A 17,790-nucleotide genomic window follows, 5' to 3' on the forward strand; every position below is an offset into this window, starting at 1 on the left:
TTTATTCCCATTTTCTTGAAAATGAACTCGTTAAGAGTATATGTTAGGTGAGTAGCTTTGGTGAAAGTAGCCGTTACGTGGACACTTTATGCGCATATTTGTCGTAGCCGTCGCCGTGAGGTCCCGCATAGACCAAATAATTAACACCGCCCCTTTCGTAGCGTGTTCCGTGTGCAAATGAAAGCGTGTGTGCATGGCTCTCGCATGAACCACATGAACTACGTACTTTTACTGGGGGGGGGGGGGGGGGGCGTTCCGTGTCTTTACGGGAAAGCGGTCGGCTTCTACTCTCTCACGTTTTAAGTTCTCGTCGCACTATGCATTGGACCCATAAAGAGCACGAAGGTCACTTTGCTCATTGTAGCAGCTGCGTTTTCTTAGAACGAAGTTTTGTTTAGTTACGACAGGTCGCGTGCGAAAGGAAAGAGCTGCTAGCCTTGCTTTGTTTAACATTTCAGTTTTTTTACTATGGCATATATTGCTTCTCTGTTGCTGCGAAACTGGCATCTTTGTATCTTTTTCTATATTGAGTATTCTTGAACTTCAAAAGTTTTTTTTTTAGTATGAATGTTTCACGACCAGCCATAGTTGTGCATATTTGCATATTTGTGCGCGCCGGGGAGCATTCTGTCATCATTATTATTTATTTTCTGACCACATGTGCGGGAAAAACAGCGTGCCAAAACAAAACAAGAGAAAGGAGCACATATATACGGTGGGATGTATGTGTATTTCTCGATATTCCGTTATGGCACGCTATTTTTCACGCCTATAGTTTGTTCCAAGTGGCCTGCATAATGTAAGTCTGCTGGTTCATGATTTTTGACGCGACTTAACGATGCCTTCACGGAATACCTCACGACTACAAAATTTTGCATTATATGCTTGTTAAGCATGAATTTGAGCAGGGTAAAGCCGCCTGTACCGATTTCGACAAGCTCTCTTTTCACGCCTTCGTACTATGTATTACTTATCAACTTGATGCAGAATAGGCAGGCTGACTTGCGCTTGAGTAATTGACCGTTCCGTCAGTATTAATCGATGTACGCACATTATCTTGCACCACGCGCCTCACACGTTGCGCAATAATAATAATGCGACGGACGTAAGAAACAGCGATCAAGCATGGCGCATTCGACAAGGGCGAAAGTGAAAGCGCCCGAGCGCGTGATTGTGTACACAAAGTTTGCACTCATACCGTGGCGCACACGGGCGGGGTATCATTAATAGGAATTAACCGTGCACAGGCACACTATAGAACGTACGGACAGCAGATAATCTGTAGTTATAGTACATCGCAAATAGGCGAGGGGACGGCGGGCCATTCACGGTGGAAGATAACAAGGGTTGTGATGCAAGGTGCGTGTTACACAAGGAGTGGTCTTATGCAACAGTCAACACTCTGCAAGGCACACGGAAGGAAGGACAAACACAAAGAAAAATAAAGAACAATCATGTACGCTCTTCACAGAGTAAACAGAGTAACGGCACGTAATCGAGCGATGACCCCTTCCGCCTAACCGCCAGCTAAGGACTACTTTCAGAGTTGTGAACATAGTTTCTTTTTTTTTCTGAGAAACAGCATCCGAAACTAATAGGGATGTGGCTGTTCTTGCCAACAGCGTGGGGTCTTGCTCTTGCCGCTGCATCTTGCTCATTGTAGAGCTAGCGGTTTCGCCTGATACGCGAGTTTGCAGTCATAACAGTGACCGAACAGATTGTCGGAGCATAGTTGTTGTTCTTATCCAAAGTTGCTGCCTAGTGCCAATGCCGATGCTATATATATGGGGGCTTGTAATCATGCTATAGAAACAAGTCGAAAATATTTTTTTCATCGTGAACTGTTCAAGGGAAATGTTAAAGGCTACACGTACATAGCTGATTTGGCTAAAATGTAGACTATGAAACGAAATACCATTTCGTAAAAAACAAAACAAAACAAAACAAAAAAAACTGGGCTAACTGAGATGTATAGCAAAATAAACATGTGGCGTCCATGCTGCTTAAAAAATAAAAAAAATGGGAGTGTAAACAAAGATTTGGAGGATGTCTGAAGATTCGTGTTATGATGTACAATGCACTAGAAATGTTGACGCAAGGTTGGAAAATCTTAACGTAAAAGGTCATCGAGGAGGTTAACAGAGGAAATAAGAGAAAGGAAAACAGCGTGGGTGTTTGTAACTGTAAGTTGTACAAGCTCGAATTATTCCCCTTTTTTCATTTTATTCATCTTATTTTTATTTCTTAAGGACCCCACTGAGAGGTTATTCCATAAGGGGTGGGTACATGCATGAGGAAGAAAAGCCATGTTTTAATACATTGTAAAGTAGTCTGTTAATAGAAAATGTGGAAGGACTGGTTGTGGCTGTGATGTCATGGGAAAGGCCGTTACGATCTGTTGCTGTACGAAAAAAAAAGAAGGAATACGAAAAGGTGACGGTGCCGGCACGTCGGCGAGATTGAGATGCAGATACACAATAAAGCTCCACTGACAGCACCAATGTACGGCACATTTCAGAGCACACACACACCGCAAATAACTTTTGAGTCTAGCACCGCTGCAGAACATCGCAGACTCGATCCCCGACTGGTATCTCATGAGCAAACTTCGTCAACTGGGGAAACGGTCGAGCCCTTCGGACACGACTTGTTGTGGGGGTACCGGTGCGACTGAAGATGCGTGTCGGGGGGAGAATGCATACATGGTGGCTTACCGAGGGAGCTGTAAAAAAACTTGTGAAAAAGACAAATACTAGCAGTGCAGCGACGAGACGCGAGTAATTATAAATGGCTGGGATTCCGTCTTCAGTGCCGATATGCTGACGTCAATATTTGTCTACGAACAGAAAAAGCTTGTGTGGGGGCCAGTTGGAACATACCGCAGGAAAAGGCTGCGCTGTGAGAGGACGAAAAACTGTATCACTGTGTGTCAGTTCAGTTTTTAGGAGCGAAGCTCCTTAAGGCGTGGGCTGTGCGTCCCCTGTATGTAGCCACCTCTCGTTCAGTTCTAAGTATTACGCTAGCCACCGCCCGATCTAAAGGGTACAGCCATATCCGTCCGTCCAAAAGATGCAAGATGTTATAAACTAGACGGCGGTACGTGTAGTTGATTATGAAAGATGCGAGGTGTTATAAAATAGGAATGATGCCACACATGGCGCGTGTCATCGTTCGATATAGTGCGGCGACGTACGCTAGGGGGAGCGTTGCAATAAAATCGAGTGGGCAAAATGTACGGAGGATTCATGGTTTACCAGGTTTACCTCCGGAGCTTCGCCCACTCATCATCATTCACTTCGTGGATATGGCAGCATTTTTTCGTCCTCAACTTTGCAGCGCAGCCTTTTCCTGCAGTTGTCTACGAACAGTTCTTACAAACATCGTATTAAAGGTACATTTGACTATCTGATTGAGACGTTTCAAATTACTTAAAAAAAGTTATAGTTGGCAGCGATAACTGCAGGTTTATACTATACTATTTTAGTAGTGAAAACAAAAAGAAGCTTGACCGACGTAGAAATCGCGGTGAAGTCGGCCGCGTCACGAGAAGACGCAGTTGTCGCGCCGATGCATGGCTGCACTGGGCGTGCAGTTGAAGGCGGCGAGAAAGTTCTCCTGCATGAGCAGCGGGGCGTTGCAGCGCTTGTACATGTCCGAGTGCACGGCCTGCTGACGCCGGTCCGCGTCGCCGGGTGGGCCCCGACTGTTGCACCACTTGAAGCACGAGCTCACGTAGAACAGCTGCTCGTTCGTGAAAGGCGCGATCCCCGACGGAGCGTGAGGTAAGACGCGCCGCTTGAAGGCCGTCGCGGCCACCTGCGATGAAAGCGAACGGTTTGTCCCAGTGCGGAGCGAAGCGTTTTCGTGAGCTGGACCTGATCGCCGTTTTGACTCGAAGTTTACGCGAAGCGCCCATAGCGCTTTGTTGATGATGATATGTGGTTTTTGTTGGTGCAAGAACCATACTTGGCCAAAGAGCACGCTAAGAAATGACATTAAAATAGCAATGATGTGTGGTTTGCGGCGATATCTTGAAGATGTGAAGTCTGCATGGTGCGGCCACGTGCAAAGCGATAGCGCCAGTTCGAGGCATTAAAACAATGTATTCGCCTCCCCCATCCCTAAATTCGCACAAGCCTCCGGAGCCAACGTTGGCCGGTGTTGCTGCGTGGCTGTATACAGGGGCCTAAAACTGCACGCCCTAAGGTGGGTAAAACATATAAATATTTAAAATTATGAGGGCGACGTGAATTGGGTGTAACAAAAAGGGATGACATTGGTCGTTGAATTAACACTACTGGCATATATGGCATAAGCACAAATGCCTGATCGATAGTTCATGTGTGCAAGGGTACTCATACAGCATCAATAAAACTCGCACCTTCTCTTTGCACTCACTTAAGGCATCTCAAGGGCGAAAACCATCTTATTTTTCCTCCGACGCTAGGTGTACTGATCCTGCCTTGCCACCTTTCGAAAGTTCTCTGCACCTAAAGTGTTTTCGGGCTGTTTCCGAGATCGGACGCTCCTCTTCTTGCTTTGCATTGCTTGCTTGTTCAGACAACTTTGACAAAGCTATGATGTCATCGCTCAATGTCACGTCACAGTAACGTCATGATGACATTACAATGACGTAACGTCTTGGCAATATGTGATGTCATATATTGACGTGATCACGGGATGATTTTTTTTCATCGCTCGTCCTTGACACCGCGGATGATGACTTTGTGTTTGATTAGGTATCTAACGCTTTCTCCTTAATATCTAGCACTTCACGTGTCAAAACCACGATACTGTTACGGAATTGAATACATTCAGGCCAATGAAAGTTTAGTCGGCGTTATTTGTAGTAATCGAAATGTAAATGTGAAGAAAGGAAAGCGGTATAAAAGAGAACTTGCCATTCACAGGGACTAAACCTGCATGCGGCTTTCGAATAACGCATCCGATGCTCTACCAGCTGAGCTATGGCGTTTGAGCATCGGACGCATTATTCGAAGGTTGCAGGTCGGGTCCCTGCCGGCAGCAAGTCTTCATTTTTCACTGTAATTTCTTCACATTTGCATCCTAATTACTACAAATGACGTTCCCTCTACTTTTTTTGATTTTGTTGATTATCGTGAATCCGCGGTGTCTAGTAGCTAAGGTACTCGGCTGCTAACCCGCAGGTCGTGGGATCGAATCCCGGCTGCGGCGGCTGCATTTCCGGTGGAGGCGGAAATCCTGTAGGCCCGTGTGCTCAGATTTGAATGCACGCTCAAGAACCCCAGGTGGTCGAAATTTCCGGAGCCCTCCACTACGGCGCCTCTCATAATCATATGGTTATTTTGGGACGTTAAACCCCACATATCAATCAATCAATCAATCAATCAATCAATCAATCAATCAATCAATCAATCAATCAATCAATCAATCAATCAATCAATGATTATCATTAATATTGGGCATAACAAATAAGAAAACATGCCCCTAATATCTCCTTCTCTTGTTCGCTCGATATGATTATAAGGTATACGCCCTAATGCGGTACTCAAGATTGATTTCGACCACCTTGAGTTATTTGATGTGCACATAACTCGAAGCACGTAGGTGTTTTCTTTCTTTTTTTGCATCGAAGTGCGGGCGCGCTGGTCAGAATTCGATGCCACGCCCTCGAGCTCAGCGGCGAGACACCCCCACCTGTTAAGTGACCATGACGGGTACCACGGCGAAGTCTTTCTAAGAGTTCTTCCTGGCCACCGAAAACAGAACACTCGTCATATTGGTTATTTAATAAATCTATAGCTTGCCTCGGTAGTGTGCCTCAAACGATGCTTAGTAGCTGGCCCGAAGGTCTATGGTTCGACCGTCGTGATCGCATTTCGATCGATGCGAAATGCTAGAGCTCCGTGTTTTGTGCGATGTCATTGCGTGTTAAAAAAACAATGGATGGTGCGAATTTACAAAGCCCTTCACTGTGGCGTGTCTCCTAATCATAGTTCTGGCACTTAAAACACTAGATAATATTTCTGTTATTAGTATATCTATAAAAACTCCGGCTTTCGCAAGTAAAAAAAAAGCCAATAGTTAAAGACCATGCCAAATCCGGAAAGCAGCTACTGCGAATTCTCACTTCATGGGACTGGTTAGGTTTGTCGTAAAAAAGTACAGCACCAAATTCGTCTGAGAAGTTGCCTTAAATAATAAATAAAAACTACCAGTTCGTGAAGTTTGCGTGGTACATTCCTGAATTCAAGGTTGCGAGTCCCTAATTATATATAACTCTGGCGACAAGTACTATATGACAGAACAGTGCAAAATATGGAGCACTGAAACACAAACTACACAACACAACACTGCGTTGCGTCCTGCGCCTTTCACTGTCCCTTGTTTTGCGCTGTACGGTCCTATGATGTTCGTGACCGAACAATCTTCTCTGCCGACAAATGGCGAAGGAACTGAAGCGCACGAAATAAGCGGAGCGCAAACGGGCAAGTTCGTTCCCAAGCGTGAACAAAAAACAACGAGCAACATAACATCGAGAAGCCAAAGCTACTGTTCACCTTACGTTAAAAAGAAAAGTAATAATTAAAGTCGTCCGTTATCCGTGAGAGGTGGACGCGTGAGCCTTATAGACATTACTCTGTACACATGCACACGCACACACACACACGTGTGTGTACTTTAATACCAATTTTCGCTCTTCCAATGTATTTGAATACGCGCACCAGTTCACTAAATACGTAGTACAACTCGCTACGAAATTATCGAAGTTAAAATTGTCTTTTGTGTGTGTGTCTCTTTAGGTGCAGAAAAAAAAAAATGTGCCCAACCTAAATATAAGAACCACTTGCAGAACACTGAGAGCGTATCTATAGATCTTTTTTACTTGATGATAAAAGCTTTGGCAATATTAAAAAAAGAACAAATCACCCCAGTATTTCGTTCCAAAAAGTGCTTCGTAAAACATTTTTGTTTTTTAGATTTTCTAAACAAAATATAATGCCTTTTTCGTTAATTTATTTTTCCTCTGGAACCTAATATCCAAGTAATATCCAAAGGCGTAGTTCGCTTTAATTATATATAGTGGGATTGATTGTAAATGCACTACGCATTTCTAAAAGCTACGCTCTTTTAAAAACGTTAGTAAGGAAGTAGCAACTGCAAGCAAACAGGTAGCAACTGCAGTCGTTACTACCTTTCTTGGGCCGTTACTTACCTTTTGCTACCTGTTTACTACCTATGTTAGTAAAGAGTTACTAGCTGCAACCGTTAACTTTTTGCGACCTGTTTGCTACCTATGTTAGTAAGCAGTTAGTGACTGGAATGAAAGAGGTAGTAACTGCAGCTGTTACTACCTTTCTTGCCCCGTTACTACCTTTTTGCTACCAGGTTGTTGACTATCTAATCCAAAATAGTGTGCGATTTCAATTCTGATAACTTGAGAGCAATCATCTCGACGTATCATAATGAAACGGAAAAATGACGCAGAAGATATCCATAGATAAAAAAATAATTTTTTTAAAAATTACGCAACCGAGATATTCAAACGTCATTCTGAAATTGTCGAAACAGAGAAGCACAAATTAACGAACCATAAGCAAGAGCTACACGCGTTGTAGTATACAATTACAACAAACTTGGTAAACTACAGCAAATAACGAGACCGGTAGAGTAAAATAACCAGGCGGTCACAATCCACTGCGGCGTGTCTCCAAATATTACCTTTGTTTTGGCGCGTATAACCCCAAGAAGAATTAATAATTTTTCACCACTGATATACTATATGCTTGTGAAGCCTTGAAATGCACTGAGAATGTGTTCGGTACGTTGTTTCGGCCACTGTACATACCGCTTTTTGTGGCCATTTTATAATGAATAGATATGACATATAATTTTTTATAAGTGAGGCTGATTAAAAGTATTGTGCTACGTCCCTAAACACACCTAACCAGGTTCACATTTGTAATAATTCATCCTGAAACACAAGTGCGCTCCTGTGCCAGACATGCCCCTGCAAAGTAGGGGCTATATGTACCCCATGCTTACTGCACACTGTATGCGTAAAAAAAAGTAACTTGTTAGGTATATGTATTCTTCGTGATCATGGCACTCCATGCTACATTACCCGAAGTTTTGTAGTAATGAAACATAGATTGACAACATTAGCAGTGACGAAATAATACGCCAAAGTGAATGAGCAGGGTAGTTAGTATCCGTTACTTTTTTTTCTTGAAACCTTTACAAGCTACTGCCCATGGGTGGCAATGGCTAGGGTAGTAAGAGTTACTAAATGCTTGTAGTAACAGCAAAGGTGGTTACTGTTACCGCCCTCGCCGTTACTGACTGCGCTTACTACCAGGGTTGTAACATATGTGACAAACCATTACTACCACAAAGTTAGCAAGTACTGCTATACCTTTTTTCTAAGAGTGTACATACTATTGGGGCTCAATTATGCACACTTAATATCTTCACGCACGTGCAGCACTAGGCCAGAAAGCGCTGGTGCGAATATTAAAACGTTACGAAGCGAGCGCGCAGTTTGACATCCAACTCATAATTGTTTCCTGAGAAGAAGAATGATTTTAAAGCCCGCCTCACTAATTGCAACACCGCTTGCGCATCGAGAAGTCAGTGTGGAGCGTTAAAAGCGAGCTAATGAGCGAGTCGTCCCGTTCCACTCGATTAACGACCCACTATTGGGGCAATGGGCCGAAGCGTCAAGTCAATTATTACTGCACGCGTTTTGAGAGATCTCTCTAGCGGCGCATCATTAGGCAGCCGTATTTCTCCCGGTATTTTCGACTGAGACGCCGTGTCGCAGTCATTGCAGTCATACGACACCCAAGCGCTGCTATAGAAATAAGGATATCCTAGCTGAACGTATACCGCCACAGGCATGAGTTATATCTCTTTCAATCTATCTGTTCTTGCTGTGCTTTCCCGCGAGTAAATCGACATTCTTTAGCATGCCGCGTAATTTTGTATGCGCATTGACATTGACGAAATGTGTTACCAGTAATTTCTGCTGAAGATTAGATGAAGTCGCACCATTTGTGTCGGTGTACAAACACCTGCCCTCTATGATGCCTTATGAGATTGCAAAATATAGTTGAGCTTCGAAGCTTGCGTTACGTGGCTTTCGTTCAGAAGAAGCTGGCGCGTTTCTTCCACCAGAGTGGCACTGCGGTTCTAAGCGGCGCAGAGGGAAAGATAAAAAAAAAAACACAACACGACAATTTGATGTATACAAAATAAAGTGGGTTATTGTTATGGTTGAAGGAATGAAGTGGATATATAAAGGCTTGTTCTGTCTTCTTTGTTTCGGTTACGAAGATTCCTTCGGTATTTAAACTATACCGCACTCTATAGCGCAATGCTACAGTGTAATAGAAACACTCTATTCGTAATGATAATACTACAATTCGAGATTATCATCCGCATAACCGAACCATATATTTGTACTTGATAAGCCTTTCTACCGATTCAGTCATTTAATAAAAAAAATCACATTTCCAGGACTTATAATTTGGACCGGGTTTTTGTCATTTGTGTGGTGCATACGGTGCTCCGATTCTGATGACCCAGAGATCGCTACTTCAATATTGGTCGCGTTTCGAAAGAAGCGAAACGCCAGGCACCATTGCGCTGTGTGATGTGGGTGCACGTGAAAGAAATCAGCTGATGGTCGAAATTTCCTGAACCCTACAACGCGGCGTCTCTCAAAATCGTGTCGTCTGTTTGTACGCCGAACCGCACATGTTCTTTTATTAACGATTTTTGTCAATTTTCCACCAGAACCCCGCCGCGGTGGTATAGTGGCTAAGGTACTCGGCTGCTGACCCGCAGGTCGCGGGATCAAATCCCAGCTACGGCAGCTGCATTTCCGATGGAGGCGGAAATGTTGTAGGCCCGTGTGCTCAGAATAGGGTGCACGTTAAAGAACTCCAAATGGTCAAAATTTCCGGAGCCCTCCACTACGGCGTGTCTCATAATCATATCGTGGTTTTTGGACGTTAAACTCTACAAATCAATCAATTTTTCCACCAGATAAACGGGTTTAACCTGGAACCTATTTTTGCGTGAGCAAGCACACTCTCAAACGAAACACGCGACTTGTCGAACACGGCGTGTAACATGCTTTTTACCACGCGAAGTATTATGCGCTGCGTTTTCACTACTGGTCAAGCGGTTGGCAACTTCGGAAGTGTAACGCGAATTCTGTGCCCGGCGAGGTGCTCGCAAGGAAACGCCACCATGAGAAATTGCTCGGATTCCGGGAACGCGAAGAAACGTTTCGTAAAACGCCCAGTTTCGACAGCATGACCATGAAGAAAGAAAGCAATAAGCCGGCAGGCAATAAACGCCCCTGCAAACAGCCAATACCGGAGGAACACGATAAATAGGAAGCGTGGAAAGTGCGCAACATTGGACCAGACTTGCTTGCCCTTAAAACTTGCAAGAACACCGCGTGGGTGCTGGTGTGCCCATACACGCAGGCGCCTATTTCAACAAAACCCTGTATTTACGACGTCATAAACTTTTTATTTTTCGTTTTATTTACTGCAATGCTACGAGGAAGCCCGGATACCCAAAGTGAAGTGCAAAAAAAAAAAAAAAACGTGTCTGTTGTGCGCTCTCTTCTGCGGTGCTTCGAAATTGCGAAACAGCTTTTGTTTTAGCCTTCCCTTTTTTAAGAGAGAGACTGAAGAGGGCGTCTGTGAAGCACTTGTGGTGTACTCTCTATTAAAAAAATATTGCGATAGTTTGTGCTGCGAAGCTTTAAAACACGCTCTTTCTTAAGCTATAAACAGGGCTACTGGGAAAAAGTGTAGCTGCGGCTTCATTTTTGTTTAAAAGACGTACCACTTCGCACATAACCTCACTTGTGATTGCGACATGCCCACGCATACGCAGGCTTCACTGAAGTGAGATTGTTCCCAATAAATCGTCATAAAGAAGTTACAGACAATGGCCTGCGTTATGTAACGAGACTTTCTTTTACATATCGGACTATTTCTTCTCCTTTAATGCTTTAATTTACTTGCTTTGTGGTTGCAGTACTCAGTAAAAGCCTTATCACCCAATTATTATTTACGGCTCCTAATTAACATCGGGGAAGAGCCATTTCAAATGGAGGGAGGGAAGACGTGTAAATTAAAGGGCTCACTTTCTTTGTCAGATGCAATATTAATGAGAACTTGCCGACAATGATGCAAAGGAGATTATAGCAAATGTTATTATAAATATTTGCATTGCAAAGGAAAAGAAACAAAAGATAACTTGTCACCGGCAGGGATCGACCGTGCGACCTTCGAATAACGCGTGCGATGCTGTACACCCGAGCTACCGTGGCGGTCGACGATGGCAGTTCTATGTTTAAATACCCATATATACCCTATAAAGTGGACGGATAGATGACCGCTACCGTATATGTAAATATATATATAGCTCAGTGGTCGATCATAGAACGTGTTATTTGAAGGTTGCAGGATTGGTCCTTGCCACTGGCAAGTTATTTTTTCGTCCACATTTTTTTTTCATTTTACAGTAACATTACTTGCAATAACATCCGCTATACTTTCCTTTGCGTCATATTCTGCGAGTTCTCAATGTTACTGTGTCTAACAACGAATGAAGTAACACTACAAATAGATATGATGATCGCGAGATGTACGCTCTAAATTTAAAGAGGCTAATGAAATTCCCTTTTTTATATCCACTGCTTAGGAATAAGGGTCGAATTTTCATGATTATCTCGTGTGTAGCAATGGTCGTCACTCGCCGAGGTTTTTCAGTAAGGTATTTTGTTTTATGATTTGGTGGTTCGTGTTCTCGTTAGCCTCTTCGAACATATTTCCTAATACACTTCCAAGGAAAGCGTGCTTAAATCCTCCTTCTCGGAAGCATAATTGCATAGCGTGGTTGTGTAAGGCTAACTGATAGCTTATCTTTATCATGCCATCATTCATGCCAACTGTTTTCCGTGTACCGATAATTGAGAGAAATATTTGAAAGAGAACGTCACTTTTAAATTAAGCAAACCTTTATTTTTACGAAAATTGCAGTGAGCTTTGCCGACCAACCGCTGCTGCTTCGCTCGAATAGCTGACGCACACATAATGAATGGGCTGGCAGACAACAAGTACTATATAATATTTGGGAGAATGCAGCTCCTGTATGGAAACTCAAAAAGAAAACAAAAATACAAGCTTACGCAGGAACTCTTTGTAACACTTGCCAGGCCTGATGATGACGTAATAGCGAAAACGTTTGGCCAATAGGAATGAAAATAAGAGGTTTTTCGTCGAGTGGTTTGACTGAAGTAGTGGAACCAATTATAATAGTGTAATTATCGTTACCGAATGTGAACGTTAAAGTAAAAATAGCTTTTGCGACCGCTTTGTGAGATTTGTTTTTGTGTGGGCACTTTTTAGACATTCATGCGTTCATGCGCGCATGGCTCTGCATAGCAATGTGCGTGACGACGACGACCACAACAACACCGAGGATCAAGGCAGTGGCAGTAACGGCGTCAGCGGTGTCAACAACAACAACAACAACAACAACAACAACAACAACAACAACAACAACAACAACAACAACAACAACAACAACAACAACAACAACAACAACAACAACAACAACAACAACAACAACAACAACAACAACAACAACAACAACAACAACAACAACAACAACGTGACCTTTAAAACATTCATTCATTCAGATTACATGAACACATGTCTACCCTTTTGTGTGTCAAATGCACTTGAACAATGACGCCCAAAATTCTAGATGCAACGCAGTTTTTTGACTAGCTTGTCTAATGCTGTTCCGTACGTCAATATAGACCCCTTCGCCGCAGGTGTTGGAGCGGTTCCAAGTAGATCAAGTCACAGTTTCGCGTTGACGTTACTCTCTCCTTCACTTTCAGCAGCTGCCGGCCCCTCCGCCCACTCGCAGCACACTTCTCTCTCGCTTTGCCCTCTCCACCACCCGGAACACTCGACCACTCGTCGAGTGGAAACGGTCCTTCCACTTTTTAATCTGCGTAGAAACTTACACGAAGCCAACCCCCCCTCACCCCCCTCCGTGTCTTTGCGTTTCAAACAAACGTTTACTCGAGTAACTGCTATACCGAGTTTTGCTTCAAACCGTTCTTCCAGCTCCCCCATCGACACCCGTTTCAAACGAGTCAACGCCGTGCGCACTTCTGCGGGGAGATGATTCACAGGTTTTTCACAAGTTTGTTCCAACTTGGTAACATACCTTCTGCGCTCTTTTGTACAACAGCAGAAGGTACGTGCTTCTGACCAAACTCCGTGCATTTCCGAGTTGCTCTCTTGGGAATTGACATGTAATAGCAGGCTTCTTAAAATAGCCTTTTGAGAGAGACATTTTATCAAGACCGTAGAACTATCAGCCCATAGGAAAAAGTGTCATGTCTTGCTTTCTGCCTAGCGATCACAGATTCTACAGTGTGCAGAAAGCCGCGTACAAAGTTAACAGAGGTATAGATTGACATTTTTCCTACTCCTTTCAGCACATATGCTGTTCGCTAGCCAGTGCATGTTTTACATCTTGAAGATCGCCGAGACTTGTGAGCCAGCGAAAACGTTGATGCGGTACCACGCTGATGCTTTCCAATCCAACATACACACATATTCGTAGGCACGGATGTTTTGTTCTTTCGTGTTGATATCATCGCCTACAAACATTGACGTCAGGGCCATCCACAATGCTTTACACACGACGCATTTGTTTCGTTTGTCTTCGACGAGGAGAAAGGACAGTTGGGGTAAACATCACGGAGATAATGCACAATAATTCAATAAACGATCACAGGGTCAATCAGCTAGGAAAAGCCGGTCACGTACTGCTCACGCACTGGTGGTCCGTCTCTCTCTCTCTCTGTCTCACTATATCTCTCTCTCTCTTTTAGGAAATGCTGAACAAGAATGAAATACCTTCAGGGATGTGTTAGCGTGTGCTACCAGTATCCAACACAGCCTTGTAATGAATGTTAACTGAAAATCCACGGACCGAAAATGGACTTCTCGAGAGCCAGCCCATTTGCATACGAAGGTGTCCCTTCATTGGTGTGTTCTATCTTGTAACCGAGCTGCGTTCTAAGCATAAACACGCTGCATTGCCTCAAAGTGAAGCTTTTCTGTCAGTGTTTACGCAATGTAACGTGAAGTGCCAGTAAATACGTCAGTCCATGCTTAAAGTAATGCAGTTTTGCTGTGCGACAATTCTTGTTTGGGTGCTCTTTTGGCGAACAGAACCTATAAGACTTTCTAAGGATTCGCCGTCCCCGGCACTGCTGCCGCTACTGCTGCTCCGTCTTCCTCCTCGTTGTTGAAAATAAGGCACAAGTGAAGCAGATGATAACTAAAAGAATATACATTGGATGCATGTGCCCTGGCAGACCAATGCTGCACTACTGCCTGCCGAGATGCACCAACGAGCCCACATTATCATACCTGTCGGTGCAAGACGATTTGGAAAAGAAATTACGCTATTAAAAAATGGAGGTATAGCTTGAACAGCTCGCCTCTCTGTTGGTCATTCAGTGTTTTTTATGCCACACTTTACTGTCATCGCTTTCTATACGGGCACCCTTTTTTTATTGTTAGTGTAGGTGCTGAGCTATCCTTTTTTTTTTTTAGTTCGATTGGTTTACGTGGTTGTTTCTTGCGAATGTTGATGCTCTCATCTGTATTTATGTCATTCCTTTTTCATTTATATTCTTTATCTCACTGTTGTATTTCGTAGGCTCTTTTTATTGTCTTTTCCGAGTGTTGCTATCTTCATATTCATTTCTGTTTATCATTGTTCATATACTCTTGCCTGATATTGTTCCCTATGTATGTACAGTTTGTATTTTCACTGTTTCTTGCGTGATCGCGGAGCTGTTTAATTTGATGCGTGCAATCCATCATGCTGCAGAAGTGGCAAATGACCCACGCCGTATCCTTGTGCGTGTGCTAACAGAGTCTTTGCTTACGAAGATGCTCATGGAGCATCTGAACAGTACCAAACTATTGCTGTTGTGTAAAGTGCATAATTATTTATTTATTTATTTTTATTTATTTAGAAAATATCTTACAGGCCTTAGTTGAGGCATAGTGCAAAGGGGCAGTACAAAAAGTGCATTTAAGTGTCGTTCATGAAATACAATTGCGTGAACAGCATTCATGAACCAAATGACATAAATAGCAGTGCAATAGAAAGTTGTGTCGGCAGTACTGGTGTATATATATATATATATATATATATATATATATATATATATATATATATATATATATATATATATATATATATATATATATATATGGCGGGGTGGGATAATGGTGGAAGTTTGAGACAGGGGTTTGATACAACGAAAGTGTCCCCCCCCTCATCCCCGAAAAACGTTTCTGGCTAGAGCCGTGTCCTTCCGGGACCATTGGAAACAGCCATTCGATCGCGTCTCTTAAAGCTCAAATTTTTCGATTTGGCATTTTGGGCTTTCCTGCTTGCATTCTGCGTGAACTAAGTTCCGGGGCATCATCCATCTAGCCTCCTTGCGAGTGGCTCATCCCCAACACTTTCTTAGAAGGTAGAACGCTCTGACATAAAGAAGCGAAAAAATCATATACGTACAAAACAAGCTTATGGCAGTGTCTTGAAGGCATGATGAGAACGCTTTTCACCAAGACATCAATATTGAGCATAATAAAAAGCAAGATCGTGAAGTCTCGCAGGTCTGTGCTCAAGCATGACAGGATAGTTGTGTGTATATATATATATATATATATATATATATATATATATATATATATATATATGTATATATTAATGTCAGGGCCATCTACAACGTTTTCACACTTACGACGCATTTCTTTCGTTTGTCTTGGACAAGGAAAGAGGACAGTTGGTATAAACATCACGGATATAATGCAGAACATCACAGAAATCACAGATGAATATATATATATATATATATATATATATATATATATATATATATATATATATATATATATATATATATATATATATATATATATATAAAGGCGGGAATGAAGAGAGTAACAGTGAGAACGCAGATAGATCCTCAGAAGAGTGTGTAGTGTGCACTTTTTTATTCCAGGATTATTTTAGAAATATACACTACGTAGTTTGTTTCCCTTTTCAACGCACGTGAGGTGAATTGGTATGAAGATCAATAAGACGATCGCCTTGAGTGTTCGCTTCCAGCTCTAGATGTTGACGGAAACTATGGGAAAAAGTACACGCTTTCCTTTTACGTGACGTCATCTCCCATGAGTGCAGCTCTATTGCCATTGGCTCTCGATACAAGAAGACGGCCTTTCAGAATCACTTAGTGAGTCTACTCCGTGAGATATGCACTCTGAAGAAGATGGCGTACGGTTACAATGAATTGGGGATAAAAGCCTACCGCACGTGCATTTTCACTTGGAGATCACCTCGGGGAAAGGGGGGCAGCATTTAAGTCGACGCGATCCCAGGGCATCTGCCAATTTTTTTTTTTTCGGCGATCACTACATCCGCGTCCTCGTCGATGGCAAAGCGCCGAAGCTAAATTGCGCTCCTTTGTCGATAACTTGACAGAACACTATTTTGCGGAGTTGATGAGTTAGAGAAATTCACCTGAAATTTCGAAAATAAATCTTTTTCACCGAAATGGCGGAATAGTGTGAATGCGATGGCAACGTGTCGTAATGTTACACGAAGCAAGACCACCAGCTGAACCCTTTTGATGCGACCTCGCGAAACTGTAATGCCGGTGTGTATGGGAATAAGGCTTCTCCCCGGAGAGAAGTGGTTTTCTCGATGTTTGTCACATCAGCGTTCGCAGCACGAAGCAGCGAAGTTACATCAGGCGAAATCGTATACGAGACGTTTGATGATGTGTGCTGGCATTGCGTTCATTCCAACACACGTGACCACGTGCCAAACAGTTCACAGATTCTTCTCTAGCCACGCAGCAGAAATAAGATATATTTGCCAAGAACTTGCATGGAAGAGGTGGCAGATGGGGGAAAGGTCAAGGGCCTTCCTTACATACTTCGCAACGCTGATAATCAACTATTAAAATGGTGTATGGAAGACACCGCTGGAATGCGCTTGACTATAACGTGAGAATTGAACGTGAAACCAGGTAAGGCTGATAGTGATGCTGAAACTGAGTAGATATGACTATTGGTCGGCATACAGTTGTGGAAATCGCTAAAAAATATATAATATATACCTTGTGCTTTGGGCTCACTCAGACTCAGTCTCGCCAAGTTGTCACTGATCCGAAATAATTCGGACTCACACTGACGAAAGTTTTTATCAACCGTACTCACTATAGGACTCAAAATCGCCAAAATTTTACTCGGCCGAACTCACTCAGACTAAGAATCACGACTAAATTGTGTCTGAGTGAGTCCTAGTGAGTCATCTTCTGAGTGATTTCACTGACCTATGGTATTAACCACAATTGTCCTCAATTAGTGAGGTCAGCACAGCGTTGCGGGTTCGGTTACGTAGCAGCTAATGGAGAGTGCACGCTGGCGGCAAGCGTGCAAAATGACAGGCTGGATGCTATGGTGCATGGTTTTCTGTTTCACCTGGCTTGCAGCCGTCGTCACAAATGGCCGATAACTACAAGTGATTCTATACCGGGCCTCGGTGTCATGCTAGGTCAACCGAACCGATTGCAATGCAGTTGCGCTGAGCGAAAGGTACAAAGGAGTAACAATACAAGAGGTCAGAACAGGGGGTGCGCAAACTTTCAATAGTTGAAAA

At 43.1% G+C, this 17,790-nt stretch overlaps 1 protein-coding gene across 1 annotated transcript in view; it reads right to left on the reverse strand.

Annotated features, from left to right (window-relative positions):
* Nucleotides 1-3,540: 3,540 nt before the first annotated feature.
* LOC119164578 (phosphate-regulating neutral endopeptidase PHEX-like) overlaps nucleotides 3,541-17,790 on the reverse strand; it is a 122,951-nt gene continuing 108,701 nt past the window's right edge. The window contains exon 10 of the mRNA XM_075868472.1: nucleotides 3,541-3,816. Within this exon, the coding sequence (XP_075724587.1) occupies nucleotides 3,541-3,816 (276 nt within the window). The remainder of the gene's footprint in view (nucleotides 3,817-17,790) is intronic.

Source organism: Rhipicephalus microplus, chromosome 1 (genome assembly GCF_043290135.1).
Source record: "Rhipicephalus microplus isolate Deutch F79 chromosome 1, USDA_Rmic, whole genome shotgun sequence".
Taxonomy (NCBI): Eukaryota; Metazoa; Arthropoda; class Arachnida; order Ixodida; family Ixodidae; genus Rhipicephalus; species Rhipicephalus microplus.